At 45.5% G+C, this 20,356-nt stretch overlaps 1 protein-coding gene across 1 annotated transcript in view; it reads left to right on the top strand.

The window, feature by feature from the left end:
- Positions 1 to 20,356, top strand: part of LOC109307568 (mycocerosic acid synthase-like polyketide synthase) — a 38,385-nt gene that overhangs the window by 9,372 nt on the left and 8,657 nt on the right. Inside the window, exons 3-7 of the mRNA XM_019531592.1 lie at positions 1,279 to 1,356; positions 4,923 to 5,076; positions 7,672 to 7,832; positions 14,061 to 14,264; positions 15,748 to 15,929. Of these exons, the coding sequence (XP_019387137.1) occupies positions 1,302 to 1,356; positions 4,923 to 5,076; positions 7,672 to 7,832; positions 14,061 to 14,264; positions 15,748 to 15,929 (756 nt within the window). The 5' untranslated portion in view covers positions 1,279 to 1,301. The remainder of the gene's footprint in view (positions 1 to 1,278; positions 1,357 to 4,922; positions 5,077 to 7,671; positions 7,833 to 14,060; positions 14,265 to 15,747; positions 15,930 to 20,356) is intronic.

Here is a 20,356-nt window from a genome sequence, read left to right as displayed (position 1 = left end):
GTCCAGTTTTGGGCTCCACAATTCAAAAAGGATGTGGAGAAGCTTGAGAGAGTCCAGAGGAGAGCCACGCGCATGATCAGAGGTCAGGAAAACAGACCTTATGATGACAGGCTGAGAGCCATGGGGCTCTTTAGCCTGGAAAAGCACAGGCTCAGGGGTGATGTAATGGCCACCTATAAGTTTATCAGGGGTGACCACCAGGATCTGGGGGAACGTTTGTTCACCACAGCGCCCTTAGGGATGACGGGGTTGAATGGTTATAAACTACTGCAGGACCGTTTCAGGCTGGACATGAGGAAGAGTTTCTTTACTGTCCGAGCCCCCCAAGGTCTGGAATAGCCTGCCGTCGGAGGTGGTTCAATCACCTACATTGAACGCCTTCAAGAGCAAATTGGATGCTTATCTTCCTCAGACCTATGACCCCAGCTGACTTCCTGCCCTTTGGGCGGGGGACTGGACTTGATGATCTTCCAAGGTCCCTTCCAGCTCTAATGTCTATGAAATCTCTGAAACAAAACACATTGATACAGCACAATAGTAATATGTATAATAGAATTAGCATTTAAATCTTGGTCTCAGGAAATGGACGGAAGGAATTCTAAAGGTTTTGCTGATAAGAGGGGTCTTCCCATTCCTTAAATATCTCTGCTGTCAAAGGGACTGGTAGTTAGCCATGTTAGTCTTAAATTAGACAAAAGGTATGGTAGAGTTTAAGCTTTAGACTACTAAATCAGAAATGCATAAGCTTTCATAAGCAACAGTTCATTTCATCAGATGATATGAAAGGGTATAGAATCTGATAAAGTGAGCTATTGCTTATGAAAGTTGCATCCCTGATTTAGTCAGTCTATAAGGTACAACTCAATCCTGCCTTCTGTCAAAGGGACTGAAAAACACATTAGTATGAATAGGTATGTAGCTTATGTGGGTGTGCGCATATGTGCAATTCTGTCCTTCTGAACATGTTGAAATGAGTGAAAGGATGAAAAAAGAAGTGGTAGTGTGTATGAAAGTATATATGGGCAGTCTTGTGACCTGAGTGTCAGGGTGCAAAGGAAGTAGCTTTCCTGCCAACAACAGATTGGAACAGTAGAAATCTAGTCACCATTTGGTAATATAAATCCCATCCTCACCAGAGCCCACAGGAAACTTGAGATTTATTCCAGTTGTGTAGGCCAGTGTATTTTGGAATGTTAATTTTCAATACTAATACCTGCATTTAATGAGAAACACATCATTCCATTTGAATTTTGTGACCTCTGTAAGTATATTCTGCAGCTCAAGAATAAAATTTGAAAATCATGGAGCCTGGGGATGAAATTGCCATTGTGGGAATAGGATGCAACTTCCCTGGAGGTAAGTTTCTAATAGACACAAAAGTAATAGAGCAATCAAAAGCACACTCGCTCATTTATTTTGATATGAGTAAAGCAGTACATTTCCCTCTCATTTCTTTTTCGGAATGAGCTGAACTGATTTTACTGAAATTTTCAATAAAAAAAAACCCAAACAGGCTGAGGCAGACATCCAGCGTGGAATATTTTGGCTCATTGTTTTAAAGTTGTCAGTGCCATATGCAGTCTAAAGGAGGATCTTCATAATGGGAAGTGTCAGGCGGCCTTATCTACAGTCTGTTACCTGTTAAGGCCAAGGTCAAAGGTCAGGCCAAAACTTAGCAGCTCATTGGGCTACTACAGATAAAACATACCTATATCTATAGCAAGCAGTACACAAGGGAGTGATATGACTAGCATTAAATAAGAGTGCTGCTTGTTCCAAATATCATATAACTTGTGTTAGGCATCAGTGGAAGGATAACTAAACACTTCTCTGGGATTATATCATCCATGAAATACAGATGTATCTCAAGTTTGCCGATGACACCAAGCCATGGGGTAAAGTGAATACACCGGCAGGCAGGGACCGCATCCAGGCAGACCTGGATAGGTTGGAGAAGTGGGCGGATCTGAACAGGATGCGGTTCAACAAGGACAAGTGCAGGGTGCTGCACCTGGGGAGAGGGAACCAGTATTATGGTTATAGGTTAGGAGCTGACCCTCTCAGCAGCACAGAGGCAGAGAGAGACCTTGGAGTCAGGATTGACTTCAGGATGAATATGAGTCGCCAATGAGATGAAGCAATAGGCAGAGCCAACTGCACTGTCATGCATCAACAGGGGCATCACTGACAGGTCCAGAGAGGTCTTGCTCCCCCTCTATGCAGCACTGGTCAGGCCGCAGCTGGGGTACTGTGTCCAGTTCTGGGCACCACACTTCAAGAGGGACGTGGAGAACCTGGAGAGGGTCCAGAGGAGGCCACTCGTATGGTTGGGGGCCTCAGTGGCCAACCCTATGAGAAAAAGCTGAGGGACCTGAATCTCTTCAGTCTCTGCAAGAGGAGACTGAGGTGGGGGACCGTGGCTACCTACAGGGGCCAGCAGCAGGGACTCAGGGAAAGTCTGTTCACCAGGGCCACCCTTGGAGTCACCAGGAACAATGGCCACAAGTTGAGGGAGGATAGCTTTAGGTTAGATATCAGGAAGAACTACTTCATTGTAAGGGTGGCCAGAGCCTGGAATAGGCTTCCCAGAAGTGTGGTGCTCTAACCTTCCCTGGAGATCTTCAAGAGGAGACTGGATGGGCACCTGACTGGGGTCTTATGACCCCTGCCACTCCCAGTGCTCCTTCCTGCCCATGGCAGGGGTCGGACTAGATGATCTGTCTAGGTCCCTTCCGACTCACTGATTCTATGATTCTATGATCTCTATGCAAATTGAGCTGTCTTCCTAGGCAGATAAAACTCAAACTCTGTCCCCTACAAACCTTGGCTGCCTGCACTCACAGAAAGAAGCAACAAAGCCTTGGCTATGTACAGACATTTGGTGTCTCCTGCAAGAGTTGCTGCTCTCCCAGTAGAAACCATGAGTGTACAAATCTTCAGGATTTGTCTTCCAAAGCAAAAATGGCCTGTTCAGAAGAAAAATAACCCAGGAACAACCAGAGTTAAATCACACTCAGGTTCTCCTGGGAAAGTTAATGTCTGTACAACTTACTTTTGTGAGAAAAGCCATAACATAGTCTTCTAGCATCCCAGGGTGCTTTTCCTACACTCCCCACAAGAAGACTGTATGTTACTTGGGCTGGACTCTACTGCTTTAGCTGAGCAGGGAGCATGACACCCGCCACCTTCACAATCCACACAGTGAGCTACAGTGGACACAGGCTCACCCTGAATAGTCTGGGTCAGCCAATCAGGGCTGCCCTGTGCACCGCTGCCATCTCTCTCCAAGCAGACTGAGGGATCCTGCAGAGCCTGCTGAGATGTGTTCACAGGGTCCCCCTGGAAACTCAGAAATCTCTCTGCTCTTCAGGGGCTCTGCATTCAAATATCTGTTCAGGTGTCTCCAGGTAAAATTTTTCTACTATGAAAACAAACTCTGGAGAATTCCCCCAGATCATTTGAACGTCTGTACACAGACCTTGTAAACAACTGAAACTGACTTCTGGAAAAAAATAAACAAGTGCTATATTATGGGATTGTAAGAAATGAAAAAGGGTAAAGTCTCACCCATTTACCATATGTGTGACTTCATTAACTGATTTTAGGTAAACTGGCACAATTTCTCTATATATGCAAGGGCACAGTTTTTCAGAGGGCCAGTACCAATGGGTCACCAACAGAATTGTGCTTGAGTTCAGGTCCATTTTGTAAGGTAGTGGTTTTCAATCTGTGATCCATAATCTGTGGATCCCCAGGAGTCCATGTCTAAGGGGTCTGTGAAAGATGACTATGTTCAAACAAAAGTGTGTGAATATGTACACTTACAATTCAAAGGGGTCCACCCTTCCATTTGGAATTTCCAAAGGGGTCTGTACCTCCATTCAAAATTTTTTAGGGGTCCACAAATGAAAAAAGGTTGAAAACCACTATGTTAGGCACTGTATAAGCACAAAGGAAGACCCAGGTTCTGTCTTAAAGAACTTGCCTAACCCAAAAAGTCTTCTTCAATCAGATAGGCAAATGAGGCTGAGAACAAGCAAGAGGGGGAAAAGAGAAGGTGAGGGTTGGATTGGATTACAGATGTAGGATTATACAGTGGAGAGGGATACAGGTGGTATTATGCAGAGAAGCAAGTACATTGGAACCCAGCTACTTTGCAGGATTGAATTGCTAACTTGATGAAGTATGCTGTAACCTACAAAAACTCATGCATCTTAGAATGAGTTAGTCTATAAGGTGCCACCCTGCCCTGCCTTCCACCTTGCAAAGATATTGTTTTGTGAAGTATCTCAGAAAATACAGAATTGCAACAAATAGCTACACGGGACAGCTGAATTACTCCAGAACTGCTGCTGCTATGGGGAGTTGTGTGGAACTAATGATGAGTGCTATCTGATCATAGAAATAGCACTCTTTTTGAAATAACAGTCAAAGCAATCAGCTGAGTGGTTTGTTCTAAATTTGGCAATCTGCTGCAAATTAACTGAGCTGTGAACCAGCCAGATATGAATGATCCAGAATTCTGTTGTATTTTGTGTCTACTCATGATACATTGAATTTTAATCACTTAATATATTGTTGCTTCTAATAGCATTGTGACAAAGGCCTCAATGTTATACTCAAGCTAATGTCTTGGCAAATTTTCCAACACTTCCCAAACAGGAATAAAAACATGATTTTGTGAGAGTTGTTTTTAAAAAGTAAGTCCGAGGAATAAGTATTCCCATTCATTTGCAGAGCTTCAGTGTCCATATCACTGAAAAAAAATTCATTTTCCTTATCTTTAGTTACTTAACTTTTTTAACGAGAGGATGTTAGATCTTACTTTAAGAAACTAGACTTATAGACGAGAGGTTCTTTTTTAGTAAATGTTTTGTGTGAAAAACAATATAACCTGCTTCTAAAAACTATTCATGCAACAGGTGAAGGAATTGACAATTTCTGGAAAGTACTAGTAGAAGGCAGAAACTGTACTGTAGAAATTCCTCTAGAGAGATTTGACACCAAAGAGTGGTATGATCCAGATGATAACAAACCTGGAAAAATATGCACAACACAAGCAGCTCTTCTGGACAGGTAAGTCTGTCAGTGTGCTCTAAACCATTAGTCAGACTTTTAAGTTAGATATTTGAACTCTATTTCTGTTGCTACTGAAGTTAATAACATTTACGCTTCAGAAGAGCTATGAAAAAATGCCTGAGTTCTTTGTTCAGAGGAGCCTCAGGAAAGGAAGTTTAGCCTGTACCTGGTAAATCTCATTGCTTATAAAATGAAATAAAATTATATTTTAAAATAATTTTCCCTTACTACTTTTTTGATCTTCCGTTACTAGTTTCACTTTTTATGTATTTTTAAAATTTAGTTTGTGTGAATTCCTATAATTATTTGGCAAACATACTGTTGTAAGGACTAATATTTTTGGAGCTGGCTAGACAGAAAAGAGCATTTGTATCTCGACTTTCACATACCTTCTGTTGTGACTTTTCCAAGGAAGGAGAAAGTGGGTTGTTCATGGGTAGGAGCATGAAAAACTAAAAAAGGTCCAAGTACTTTTTTGCATCTTAGTTAAGTCCATATTTCACTTGAGTTCCATTGCCACAAGCCCCTAATCATATTCACATGCTATCTCCTTCAGTAGATTACTCCTGGAAATGAGGGTTACATGTATAAATAAAGGTTTGTAGGACCCTAAGTGTTTGTAAGTGATGGGACCACTTTAAGAGACAACACTTTATGCAAAGATTAAAGTATATTTAGTGTGCATGTGTGTAAAAACCTTCTCTGCTTATTTTGTTAAAAAGACATTTCACTTCAAAACATTTGGTCTCACTCTATTCCTACTCATTTTAGAGAGAATAGGGCTGGGCCCACAGTCTCGCTACACTGAACTGAATCCTGCCAACACTTACTAATGTATTTAGTAGGGCTGTCGATGAAGTGTTAACATGTGTGATTAATGTGTTAATTGGCTCTTGCATTAATTTTTTTAATTAGTTAATTGCAGACATGGTTTTGGAACCTGTGCCTGGGCTCTGCTCCAGCATCTCTGCCTCTGGGCCACCCAGTGGGATAGCAGTGGCAGTGCAGAAGACTGCAGGGCAACCTGGGTGCAGGCTCTGGGCTGCTGCAGCAGGAAGGGGCAGGGCATATTTATACATGCACTTGCATGTGCACGCACATGCACACACAAGAGGTCCACTGATATATTGGTGCCATATCGGGATGCTATGTGCAGGCACACAACTACAGCGTGCATGCAGCCAGAAATGCAGCCCAGTGGCATGTGGAGCAGTGCCCAGCAGGTAAGTCTGTAGAGGGGAATGGTTGGGAGGAGGGAGAAGGGATGGGGGGCAGATTGAGGCCCCCATGGTGAGGGAGGCAGTGGGGCAGGAGCTGGGGTGAATGGGATCCTGGGGCCGGGGCAAGTCATGGGATGGAGCTGTGGGCATCTCATCCAGGGGTGAAGGCTTGGCGGGGACATGGCTGCCTGCTGCTGCTTGCACCCCCAGAGGAGGCATGTGCCCCCCAGATTTGTGTGCATGGTGGAGACAGATTGCCTGCTGCAGGCTGGGGCTCTGTGCCCTGCTGCCTTTGGCCCGGGAGCTGCATGATGATGACATGTTGTGCTTCCTGCTGCCAGGCAGGCAGGAAGTGTGGCATGGCCAGCATGCAACTCCCAGGGCAAAAGCAGCAGGGTGCAGAGCCCCAGCCCACAGCAGGTAGCCTGCCTCTGCCACACACACAAATCCAGGGGGCACATGCTCCCCATGCCTCCCCCAGGGGTGCACACAGTGCACCCCCCTCTTGTCCCGGATGAGCTGCCCATGGCTCTTTCCCATGACCCACCCCAACCCCAGGGTCCCATTCACCCCTGACCCTACCCTACTCCCTCCCTCACTGTGGGGGCCTTGATCTGCCCCACCCCCTTGCTTCCACAGACTTACCTGCTGGGCACTGCTCTTAGGGTTACCAGATTTCCAGTGCCATAAAAAAGAACACCTATCAAGGGGCAGGAGTAATGTGATTGTGGCAGGGGACAGTGATCTGCCTGTGCCATGTCTTTGCCCTTGCCCTTGCCCTTGCCCCTCACTTCCAAGCCACAGACCCCCAGCCATGCTGTTGCACCTCACTCCGGACCCATAGTACCCCGCATCCTGCCAGGGTGTGTGGAAGCCCCTCTTCCCTGGGCTCCAGTCCCCACACACAGCCTCCCACACCCTCACAAACTCTCACCACACACATACCCCTCCCCCCAACTATACAATTATGCATAATTTTGAGTTTTCCTGTGCATAATTGGGTTTTTAGCTATAGAATTAGAATTGTGATTAATTGCAACTAATTTTTAAAAAATGCACAACTAATCGAGATCAAACTTGTTAATCGTTTGACTGCCCTAGTATTTAGTCTTACTGATATTAATGGACTTATTGTGTGAGCAAAAGCTTCCACGATGACTCATAACTCGAAGTGCAGAGTAGCTGGACTGCTGTTTTAGATCTTTAAAAGAAGAGACCAACCCATAGGCCATTAATTTGTATGCAGTAATGGACTGGCAGCTCCCACATTAGCTTACCATGAAATTATAAATGAACATGAAGCTATTAAAAGGTAACTCTTTAGCAGTGCATATTTTATGAATCAAATCATCTCCTGGTTTGTACTTCTCAGTTTTAACACATTTGACAACAAAATGTTTGGAATTAATGATCTGGAAGCTGAACGCATGGACCCTCAACACAAGTTACTCCTGGAATGCACATACAGAGCACTGGAAGATGCAGGAATTGCTACAGAAACCATCAGTGGCACCAAAACAGGGGTTTTCATTGGTAAGATAGCACTCTAACAAAGAGCAGTTTAAGAATAGAATGTTTTTTGAAAAACTTTCTGAATGTTAGTGATCTAAAGCTAATATGCTATGAACAGTGCTGCTTACTCTGGGCACATCTACACATACATTTGATTCAGGATCAGTTTACTCACGAGTAAACACTCCTGAGCAGGCATCTACACATGCAGGGAAAGGGGAACAGATTTGCTGCTAATGGCAGCAAATTGCTTCTGCTTCCTGGGGCCCTGTAGTGGGCCCCTGCCACCTCTAGGTAGAGCTCTAGGTTCTCCCTGGGTGCTAGCCCAGTGGCTGGCAGGGAGCAACAGTCCGAGCTGTCTCTTGGACAGGGATGGGACATTACACCCTGCCCCCGGGGTTGTCTTCTGCTGGGGCAGAGAGCTCCTTGCTCTGGCTCCCCAATTAGAGGAAGGGGATTTGGAAAGAGCTGCAGGGGAGAGGCAGGTCCCAGCCCCTGGGTCCGATTCTCCAGTGGGGCAGCTAGCAGCTAGCTCTGTTAGCTGCCCCACTGGCAGATTGGGGCAGGGGGCTGGGACCTACCCCACCTCTGCAGCTTTTTCCAAGCCCCAAGCCTCAATCACCCAATCAGGGCATGGGGCTGGAACTTGCCTCTGATCAAGACAGTTCCCAGCCCCTGCTCCACAATTGCGGGGTGCAGGCTGGGGAGCTTGTTCCTGGTTCAGATGCATGAGCAGGGAGCTGGGTGGGGAACAGGCTAAGGAGCTTGTTCCCTGCTCAGGTTTGCAAGTGCGGAGGTGGGTGGGAAACAGGCTCCCCAGCCCCTGTTAGCAGGGAGCTCCCAGTGCTGGCTCCTCATTGTAGGGCTGTAACTGGAATATCTTTATCTCCCAGCACCAGCCCCACTGTCAGAGCTGGGGCTGGGAGATAAGGGTCTCCCAGTGCTGACTCTAGGATCATGGAGCTGGCACTGGGAGATAAGGAACTTCCAGCCCCCACGCCCCAATCTCAATCTTGAAGTAGGGGTCTTGGAGCTCCCCACTGCCAGGGCAGGGGGACATTGTCCCCACCCAGGCTCCAGAGGAAGAGCCTGCCCTAGCAGCAGGCAACTTCTGGAGTTAGAGAGCAGTCTCCCGCCCCCTGGCGTATGATGTCTACATGAGTGCTACTGCACCATTACTAATCAAAAGTAAATGTGCTACTTGCATTTGCAAGTGGCAAATTTACTCATGATTAGCGAGGTTTACTGTGTAGTAAGTGTTAGACTTTGACTCCATGCGATGCCCAATGACTAGGGAGACAATAGATCGATGCCATCACACATCACCTGCACACATTGCTTGTCCACAGCTTTATTCAAAATGGAGACAGTTTCGGACTAGCTCCAACAAACTGGGGAGCCATGCTGAACATTCATTTTTTCCACATTTATACACCTTGGTTCGTGCTCATTAACATTTACTCCACCTTTGTCCCTCCTATCTCAAGCTTCACCTCTGTTTACTATTTATTTCGTTAGCATGGACATACCTATGCATTTTACTTATTTACATGCTTTTTTGCTATGAGCGCATGCCTAAGACTTTGACCTCTGCTTCCTTCAGTCACTTCCTGTTTCTTGCTGATTTCTTCACCATCTCCAGGGTCTTGCTTCTGCTCATCTCCTAATGATAGCTGGTGGGCTGCATCTTGTTCTTTTTACATAATGAGTCATATGTCCTACACACTACCACATTATTAGGAAAATGCTTGCCTAAGCGTCTTGCAGTGTTACTTTTAATATATCGTTCTGCCTTGTAGTTAGCAGTTTTGCTGGGCCACAGGCTATAGTCTTGTATTTAGTTGCAAATTCAGTGTTCCCCAAGATCCAAATACTGTCACCTTAACATTAAGCATGTTCACATGTAGACACCCATGCTTACTGCACAGTAAACTATGCTACTACTCAGTTAAGTGTCTCATATAGATGTGCCGTATGTGTACAAAGGATCTCACATTATCTAACTAGCTGATTATGAATTTATATACATAAATTAAGTCAGGACAAACTTTTGTCAGTATAATGATGTTTGTAACAGGAGTAGCTCCCTAGGGGTCACTATGCTCTCGCCTAGCGCCCCTTACCATGTCCAGTCGGTCTATGATGCACCCTCAATCTCATCCACCACGTCTTTGATGTCAATTATGTAATTAGGGAGGCTGCCTCTTTGGTTCTCCTGGACACGGTTATCCTCCTGTACATTAGCCCAGCTCTGCTAATGGGGGTTCCTGGGCACCCCAGCCTTCTGGGCTATGCGTGACTCCAGCCACTCCTTTACCATGCCCCAAGCCTCACAGATGTTGTTCGGACATTGTTCGGTCAGTCTTGCTCTCTGCACCCTCTCTGGCGCTCAGAATCTCCGCAGCCCTTGTCTCGCAACCAGGCTTTCTGGTGCTCTGCCCCCTTTTGCCTCAGGGCTTCTCATGGCTCCCTTTTGCCTCAGGGCACTTATCATGCTGCCCCCTGCTCTGGGGTTACCAGAGCCTTGGGGCTCAGGTAGCCATGGCCATGCCTGGCCCCAACTCTCCTCCTTGGGGTCTTGACACCTTGCTGGGCTCAGGTGGCCTCAGCCTTACCTGGCCTCCAGTTCTCTGCTCCCCTTTGCCTCAGGGCTGGGGTCAGTACACCCCCAGATGCAGTGCCCTCTCTGGTGCCAGGGTCCCCACACTACTGTGGAGCCTCTATGAGGCCTCCTCCAACCCCTAATAGCCTCACCCAGTCCTTCAGTGTGAACCACAAGGACAAAGCATAAGCCCCTGAGCTATAACATAAATTCTAGCCACTTAGCTGTAACATCCTTCGAACCACCCAACAGGTACTCTATCTCTTCTGTAGTATCAGCCTGCCCATGCAGTCCAGCTTCTCTTTACTCACATCAGTAGCATTCTCTCTCCCTTAGCAGCCAGCAGCCCCCACATACTGGCCTCAGACTTGTGGTTTATATGTATAGGCACCAGGCCCTACCCCTTCTGATCAGCTGATCAGGCAGGTGTAAGTCCTTACCCTTATTAACTGGTTGGCCCGGCAACCTGCACCTGAGTCCTTATCTCTACTCTCAAAGTAGCAGGCACCTTAGTGCCCTGCTACAATGTTCATTAAGGATATCTGTTTTAAACTTATTTTCTATATGATTAAAAGCCCTACTGTACATGCTGTTATATTGGCTTTTGTCAGCATTGCTTACTGGTTCCAGTGAATTCATCTAAGCTCTCCTAGCATAAGAAGTCTTATTGGTAGAAAGTACACCAATACCTGGAAAGTTTTCAGGTATAGCTGAACCTTTTCTAGTGTAAGATAGACCCAAGCATAAGTCAGAAACTGATGGTGTGGGGAAGCATACCTGATGGTATGGGGAAGATGATACCCTTTGAATGACTGTAAATGGATGCTTATTTCCCCTGCATGTCTGTGAACTCATGACCTGTTGCACATCTATTCCCTGGTGTTCCTGTTAGGATTGTACTGTTACCTAAACTTAGTGTTAAAATTTAGGTGGTGGCACTAAATTCATGGAAATGGCTTGTATAAGAATAATTCATTTTCTGAAGAGTAGAGCACTTCACAATTTTAAGCATAAGACAACGAAACAATAGAAAGCTTTGCTTAAGTTAAGATACAACAGAAACTTTGCATAAATCTTATGTAGTCCTGAGGACAGAGTGTCTTCCCACAGCTAAGTGTTCAGAAGCTTTCTGGAGTCCTCCGTTCTTCTTGATAGGTAGGGATGGAGCTTCACAGTTTACTTCTTTGCTTGTTCTTTTATGGTTGATTGTAGCAGGCCAATGCATTGCCACCTGGGGGTGGACCACCCCTGAACCTACTCACTTGCCACAACTTTGGGATGGTATTTGTACCTCTGTGAAGTTATTCAGTGGTTCCTACTGGCTCCAGAACACCCTTTGGTGTGTTTTCTATGGGGCTCCTTCTCCCCTGCTTCCCACCCCTTTCCACTTGGTTGTTCTTGGAGATTGCAAGCTGCACCTTGGTGTTGCCACAGGTAGATTGGTATGCAACTGGTATGATGTCCCGTATCAAGATAACACTTTGAGGGAAAAAGGCTAACAGTGTAACTCAAGGTAGCTCAGGCTGAGCAGTGGGCAGGGCACCATTGCCCCCATGCTGAGCTGCTCACTACCAAGCATTGGGCACAGGGTTCTGCTTCCTTGACCCCTTGCTCCCCTTTTTATGTGCCCCCCTCTTCCTCAGGGCTCTTCCTGTGGCCTCCAGGTGTCCTCATGGCTCCCCATGCTTCTTGCTGGGTTTGCTTGCAGCTGGACACAGTGGGGAACAGCATGCTTTGAGTGCACGGTCAAGCTGCTGGGGGGCTAGAGTGTAGTGGCCTGTACCTCTGGGGTTCTTCCTGCCTGGGTGTCCTCCATGCCCACTTGTCCACCCTGTCCCATCCCTGTCTGTCTGGTGTGAACTGCTCAATCCGGTGGTGCCAAGATGAACTGCTCAGTCCCAGTGCGGGGTTTGGACCCTGGACAGGCCACTCGAGCAGGGCCTGACTTGCTCTGGACAATCCTTTGTCTGGTGCCTGAATGCCCCTTCTGTTTGGCCCCCTCTTGGTTCAGGGAAGCCTAGGATGGTGCCTCTGGCTTACCAACCTGCGGCAGCAGTGGCAGTGGCAGTGGCAGTAACGGCAGCAGCAGTGGGGTGGTCCTGGTGGCAGGGACCATGTCTGGCGCCATTTCCAGTGCACAGAATTTCTCCCACCTTTCTGGGCCCTGGGCCACCTTTTAGTGCGTGGCTGCCATGCCACAATTGGGGCCTGGTTCATCCAGCCATGCAGCGGCAGCTGTGCTGGATGAGGCTTGGCCACCTGTGCTGCAGAGAGCAAATAAGCTGGGCAAGGGCCTGCCACAGTGATCTATACCCCTTCTTCACCTTGATTGCCTTGACAACAGCACGTTTTGCCCTTTTTGGGATATTTTCCTGGTCTAGTTTTCATCCCTCTCAGGATCTTTATTCATTGGTCCTGTAGTGTTTCCAGTTTTCACAGGTTTTATCATGTTTATGGTATGGGTAGCACTGCTTACAGAGTGCCTACTGCCCACTTTAAATTTTAATGTTGTAGCTCCCTGCTTCCTTACATTACATATGCTATTTACTGCCCACTTAAGTAGTTTGGTCCCCCTGCTTAAATTATTTACTTTACATCTTTTTTTGTCAGTTATAGAATTAGTTAAAGGGCTCACAAATGTTGTGACTACCATGTGTCTGCCAACAGTACAGCTCTTCATTTCTCATAGACCCACAGGAGGGTATGAGGTGTGCAGCTTTGTCACTGGCCCATAATAGCTTGCATCCCAGATGACAGGTAAATTCTATATGATCCCACTGGAGTTGGGAATGGTTCTTTAGGACCTTACTTCCCCACTTGTTTGCATAGGGTCAAGTCACATTTGAGCACTTAAGGACTTGGTTAAATGAGAAAGCTGTACTCATTTAAAAACAAGTGTGATTTTTTTTTTTAAAGCAATGCAGCTAAATTGGTGCAAGAAGCTGTATGGACAGTCTTAATCTAGTTTTAATCAGGCTTACTGTGGTCTAAGTTACAAGGTTGAACGGTTACAAATTCCTCCATGACTGTTTTAGGTCAGACATAAGGAAAAACTTCTTTACTGTCCAAGCCCCCAAGGTTTGGAATAGACTACTGCCGGAGGTGGTTCAAGCACCCACTTTGAACACCTTCAAGAGATATTTGGATGTTTATCTTGCTGAGATCCTATGGTCCCTGCTGACTTCCTGCTCCTGGGGCTGGGGGCTGGACTCAGTGATCTTCTGAGGTCCCTTCCAGCCCTAATGTCTATGACTCTATGACAACTAAGGATCAATTTAAGTTGAACCAAAATAAGCCAGTTTAAAACTGAAGGAAGGATGTCTACACAAGACATCACCTGAATTTAACTAAAATAATTAAAGTGCATCATTAGTTAAACTAGTGCAACTTTCCCTCAGAAACATTCTGTCATTTAGTATTTGGATGCAAGTTTCAAGTACCAAATATGTAAGTAATGGCAAAATGCTGGTCCTGGTTTTTTGCTCCTGAGAATTTTGCCATTGACTTTAGTAAACTAGAGTTTCACTGTGAGTTCATGTAAAGCGGTATAAGTCAAAAACAGGAGCGGAAGGAATATCACCAATTTTAGATCTGAGTATCTGTGTAATTTCTTGTGCTGACGTAACATATGTCTGCTGTTTATACAGGTCTAATGAATCGAGACTATGAGATCTTAACAAGCAGAGCGGTAACAGAAATAAATCATTATGATGGAACTGGCACAGCAATGAGCATAGCTGCTAACAGGATTTCATACATCTTTAACCTGACTGGACCATCCCTAGCCATTGATACTGCATGCTCATCATTTTTTTTTGCTTTGCATTACTCCATGCAAGCCATTAAACAAGGTACAGTAAAAGCTCTGTTATCTGGCCTCCCCCAGGAATGGGGAATGCCAGTTAATCAAATATCTACTGGATGCTGGTTAATCAAATGTGCACCACCTGGTATACTCCCCAGCATCAGTGTGCCAGGGGGCAGGGAGGGGGGCCCTGGGCAGGCTGCTTTGCCCTGCTCAGTCTGCTTTGCCCTGGGCTGTGGGCCGAAGAAGTGGCAAGAACTCTGCTCTCAGTGGCGGCAAAACCTGGAGTGGTACTTCTGGTTTCGCTTTTGCCATGTTCCTTGGATGCCAATTAATAGAGTATTCTGGCTAATGAAGTGCTGGTTAACACAGCTTTTGCTATATTGAAACAAGGAAAGAACTTAGGATTGCTACTGCAGTTCAGTTGCTACAATGATATTATACACCCGGGCATTCATTTTCTTACTGGAATTAGATTCATGTTACAAACAGTAAGAACTTGAAGCTGTTTCGTAACTACATTCAATCATCACATCTTTCCATTACTGAAGCAAATAGAATGAAACTTGTATCACTATGGAACTGATTGGCTAGAGCTTTTTATTCCTCCAGTGACAGGCAGCAGCGTTAAATACAGCTTTCAGAAACCATTGCTGATTATAGACACTTTAGAAGGTAGAAGTATTTTATTATTAAGACCTGTTAAATTGTTAAAGGCCATTATTTTGCAAAATCATGGTGTCTCTCTTTTTAAAGAGTTGGGTTTTTTTTTGTTTTTTGGTCTTTTTTAAGCAGATCAAGATTATTAACTCTTTTAATGACTACTTCTATTGTAGGTTTAATACCGTCACAGACACTTTGAGTGCATCCTGACAAACATGCACGTGCAGTTTGTGGCACCTCAAAACAGTTTGAAGAGCTGCACACGGCACATGTGCACCCATTCACCGTGCTGCTAATTTGTAACGCGATGAGTGTTTTTTTGACACTAGGCCACCGAAAAAAATGGTGTGGAGCATGTGGCAGTAGCTTGTGCTGCCAGAAAGGGGACCTTGCTGGCTAGAACCACGCTGTGGCTATTGACCAGGCTTTGAGCAGTTGGCTCAGTGCCGCTGCTGCTTCAGCAGGCCCCCTGTACCCCAAGTGAGGCTGCTGGGGCCAGCAGCCTCCCCTACCCTACCTGGGTCACTTTGCTGCATGCTGGAATGCATGTACAGGGGTGTGCCTGGGGGTAAATAGCAGTGGCACAAATATGTCACTGCTATATGTCCTGTGGGAAATACACGACCCTGCACATGCATACTTGTGGGGATGCACCCTGAGAGTGATACCATTTTTAAGGCCTGAAACTCTGACTGCATTAATGAACTTTCAGGAAAACAATTTTTTTTTTCTATAATGTTTCTGAAATGTTTTAATCAGTTATCGGTAATGCTGTACATTCACTATATAAATTAATTAAATTCACCACTGTAAAACTGGAGAATGCACAGTAGATGCAATAAAGTAACATATTTACTTTCCTCCAGGAGACTGTGAAGCAGCTCTGTGTGGAGGAGTGAATTGTATTATAGATCCCCGTACTTTTGTGTCTCTCACTAAAGCAAAAATGATCTCTCCTGAGGGACTGAGTAAACCTTTTTCTAAGAAGGCAGATGGCTATGGAAGGGGAGAAGGCTGTGGTGTTGTTTTGCTCAAGCCACTAAAAAAGGTAGGTATATTTTAATGTTACCACTTCAAAAAACTAAGACTTGAAGATATCTAGTACTATGTGATCTCCATTGTAATATGTATTAGGATCGTAGGAAAATAGGGCTGGAAGAGACCTCATAAAATCAATGTCATTAACAAAAGCCTTGTTAAAATGTCAGAAGACAGAAAGAATGTCAACAGCCTTTCTAAAATCAAGGTATAGCATGTCCATTGCTCTCCCCCATCCACAGAATCTGTCACTTTATCATGAAAGAAAATCAGGTTGGCCAGGCATAACATACTCTTGAGGAATCCATGCTGGCTGTTACTGGTCACCTTTTCTCCTCCAGGGGCTTTGAGATGGATTCCTTTATGATCTGCTCCAAGATCTTTCCAGATATCAAGGTCAGTCTGATTAGTCTGTAATTCCCCATATCCTCCTCCTTCTCTCTTTTTAACGATGGCCGCTGTATTTGCCCTTTTCCCAGTTATTTAAGGTTTTATCTGACTCACAAGTTCTCAAAGATGATAGATGATGGGTGCGTCTACACAAGATGCTTTATTTTGCAGCAGAATAATATACTGCATACTAAGTGTCACCATGTAACTGTGTGCAGCAGCTACTGCACAGTAAATTAGGCTAATGTGTGATTTTATTTATTTATTTATTTTTACTACCTGTAAATACAGGTAGCAGATTAACTGCACATTAGCTACTGCACAGTACTGCTTGTGCAGACAGCTGACCACGAGCAAATTGCTCCCAGTCAGCCTAGGCATCAGGGTGTGGGTGAACTGTCCCCTCCCTAGCAGCTGTTTCCCAGTCCCATGCATGCCCCAGATTGGCAGATCAGGGGACAGGACTGGGAAAGTGTCCTCTCCCCTGCAGCTGTTTACCAGCCCCATGCCCTGGATCTGCTGATCCAAGGCACAGGGCTGGGGAACTGCTGCCCCAGAGGTGCGACAGCTCACCCTACCCGTTGGAGCCTGACCCTCATGCCCACTGCCAGCCCAGGGCTGACACTTGGGGGAGCCTGGCTGCAGAGCATGGCAGGAGTAGCCCTGCACTGAATTGCTCCTGATGAGCACACATACAGATGCGCTCCCAGGGAAAGCTTTACAGTGCATTAATAGCACATGTAGACACACCCAATGGCTCTGAAACTACCTCCACCAGTTCTTTCAATACTTTAGGTTTTATCATTGAAACCCAGCCCTGCTGACTGGAAAGCATAAAGATTCATTAGGTAATCCCTAACCTGTTCTTCCACTATTTGTGGTTGTTTGCTTCTTTTCCCACCTTTGCTCCATCTGTGTCATTTGATAGCTGCCTGTATTCATGAAGCCTGAAGTAAAAATGGCATTAAAAACTTTAGCCTTCTCTTCATCATCCATAACTAGGTTGCCTTCTGCATTCTGTAAAGTACCATTTATTTTCTCCTCTTCTTCTGGCATACTTGAAGAATCCTTTTCTAATGCTTTTTGCATCCTTAAATAGTTGCATCAAATCATGCCTTGGCCTTCCTGATTTTCTCCGTGCATGGCTGTGCAATACTTTAGTAGTCTTCCCTAATAATATGACCCAGTTTCCAGTTTTGTAGAATTCCTTTTTGAGTTTCAACTCATTTAAGAGATACCTGTTTAACAAGGCTAGTTTTCTGTTGCACTTCCCTTTCTTTCTTTTTTTTTTGTTGCATCAGGATACCTTGCTCCTGTGCCCTTAAAAGAGCTTTCTTAAAATAAACCTAGCTCTCCTGGACTTCTTTTCCATTTAGACTTCCTTTCCAGGAGATCCTGCTCACCAATTCCTTGAATTCATTAATGTTTGCTTTCCTGAAGCCCAGTGTCTTCATTCTGTTTCTTTCTTTCCTCCTTTTCCTAAGTAACTTGAACTCTTATCATTTTGTTGTCACTGCTGTCATGTTGTGGGGTCAGTTCACTGAGCCAGGAGCCACTTTAGCAAAGAGGTCTCTCTATTCATGCTACCAGCACACAGACAGCCGTGATACTTTCTCCTAGCTCTCTCTGGGGATGCCTACATGAGACACTTAATGTACAGTAGCTTAATAACACTGTGCAGTAGCTTGCTGGGCAAAAACTGTGCTAATACTCTATTATGCAGTAGTATTCGGCTACTGTACAGTAAGCGTCACTAAAAAAACATTTTCTGATGCTACTGCGCAGTAATTGTAGTTACTGTGCATTTAGTTGGTACTTCAATTAGTAAGTACTAAACTAAATGTGCAGTAACTACTGCACATTAATGAATGTGTATAGGCACCCTCTGGCTCCATCTATAGGTTAAAGATATACAGTCCTCAAAACTGTCACCCAAATTACCTTCCACCTTCATATTCTTAACCATTCTCAACCCCTGTTTGTGATCATCAGGAAGTTAAGAAGAACTTCCCCCTACTAGTTAGCCTCTCCACCACTTAGATTTCATAGACGTTAGGGCTGGAAGGGACCTCAAAGATCATCAAGTCCAGCCCCCTGCCTCAGGGGGAGGAAGTCAGCTAGGGTCAAAGGACCCCAGCAAGATAAGCATCCAATCATTTCTTGAATGAGTTCAGAGTAGGTGCCTGCACCACATCTGCAGGGAGTCTATTCCAGGTCCTGGGGGCTTGGACAGTAAGAATTTTTCTTATGTCCAGCTGAAAACGGTCTTGTAGGAGTTTATGACTGTTGGTCTTTGTTTTTCCTTGGGGTGCTCTGGTGAACAGACATTCTCCCAGATCCTGATGAACACCCCTTGTGTACTTTATGAGCAGCCACCAGTCCCCCTTGAGCCTGTGCTTTTCCAGACTAAAAAGTCCCATGGCTCTCAGCCTGTCATCGTAAGATCTGTTTTCCTGACCTCTGATCATGCGCGTGGCTCTCCTCTGGACTCTCTCAAGCTTGTCAACATCTTTCTTGAATTACGGAGCCCAGTATTGGATGCAGTACTCCAGCTGCAGCCTCACCAAGGCCGAGTACAGTGGGAGGATGACATCCTGAGATTTACTTGAGAAGCATCTATAGCTGCAAACCAGGGTTTTGTTTGCTTTACCAGCTGTGACATTGCGTTGATGGCTTATGTTCATCTTGTGGTCAGTCATGACCCCCAAGTTTCTTTCAGCAGTGGTGCTAGCAAGTGAGCCTATAAATATGCTGCAGATTTTTTTTCCCCAAGGTGGAGTACCTTGCATTTATCAATATTGAACATCATCAGGTTTGTGTCTGCCCGCTTACTAAGCTTATCCAAGTCAGCCTGGATCACTAGCCTGTCCTCAGGTGTGGATGCTATGCCCCAAAGTTTTGTGTCGTGGGCGAACTTAGCCAGTAAACTTCTGACACCGGTGTCCACATCATTGATAAAGATGTTAAAGAGAACCAGACCAAGGACAGAGCCTTGGGGGATGCCACTGGTCACAGAGTGCCATAATGCCTTGCTGTCATTGACCACTAGTCTCTGGGTCCGACCTGGGAGCCCATTTCCCAACCATCAGACTGTAGTGTAGCCGAGGCCACAGCTGGCCAATTTTTCCATTAGGAGGTCATGGGACACCAGATCAAAGGCTTTTTTAAAGTTCAGGTATATGACATCAATCTCTTCTCCCTTGTCCAGGTGATACGTCACCTGGTCATAGAAGGAGATGAGATTGGTCAGGCAAGACCTACCCACAACAAACCTGTGCTGACTATCCCTCAGGATGTTGCCTTCAGCCACCTTATCCAGAAGGGTGTCCTTGATAATTTTCTTGAGAATCTTACCAGGGTTTCAAGTCAAGCTGATTGGTCTGTAATTCCCAGGATCTACTTTCTGCCATTTCTTGAAGATGAGTACCACACTGGCCTTCTTCCAGTCTTCAAGTACTTCACCTGAGCACCATGAATTTTCAAATATTGTTGCCAATGGTTGGGCTATGACACCTGCCAGCTCCTTCATTACCCTAGGGTGTAATCTGTCAGGACTAGCTAACTTGAAAGAGTCCAGCTTCTCAAGGTGATCCTGTACTAGATCAACATTGATGCAGGGTATAAATACATCCTTGCCCTGGCTGTCCCACGTCTTGCTAGGCAGGGCAGATCCATTGCACGGATGAACAACTGACATGAAGTATCCATTAAGCAGGTTGGCCTTTTCCTGGGTGTCAGTTATCAGCTGTCCTGTTTGGTTCAGCAGGGGTCCAATGTTACCTTTGCTTTTTTTCTGACTCCCTACATATCTGAAAAATGACTTTTTGTTATCATAGTTTCATAGTTTCTAGGGTCAGAAGGGACCTGAGTTAGATCATCTAGTCCGACCCCCTGCCATGGCAGGAAAGAATGCTGGGGTCAAATGACCCCAGCAAGGTGTACATCTAGCCTACTCTTAAACACCCCCAGGGTAGGAGCCAGCACCACTTCTCTTGGAAGTTGGTTCCAGACCCTAGCCGCCCTGACCGTGAAGTAGCGCCTCCTGAT

This window comes from Crocodylus porosus, unplaced genomic scaffold (assembly GCF_001723895.1).
Source record: "Crocodylus porosus isolate Cpor-Errol unplaced genomic scaffold, CroPor_comp1, whole genome shotgun sequence".
NCBI lineage: Eukaryota > Metazoa > Chordata > Crocodylia > Crocodylidae > Crocodylus > Crocodylus porosus.
This window is presented reverse-complemented; position numbering and strand designations above follow the sequence as displayed.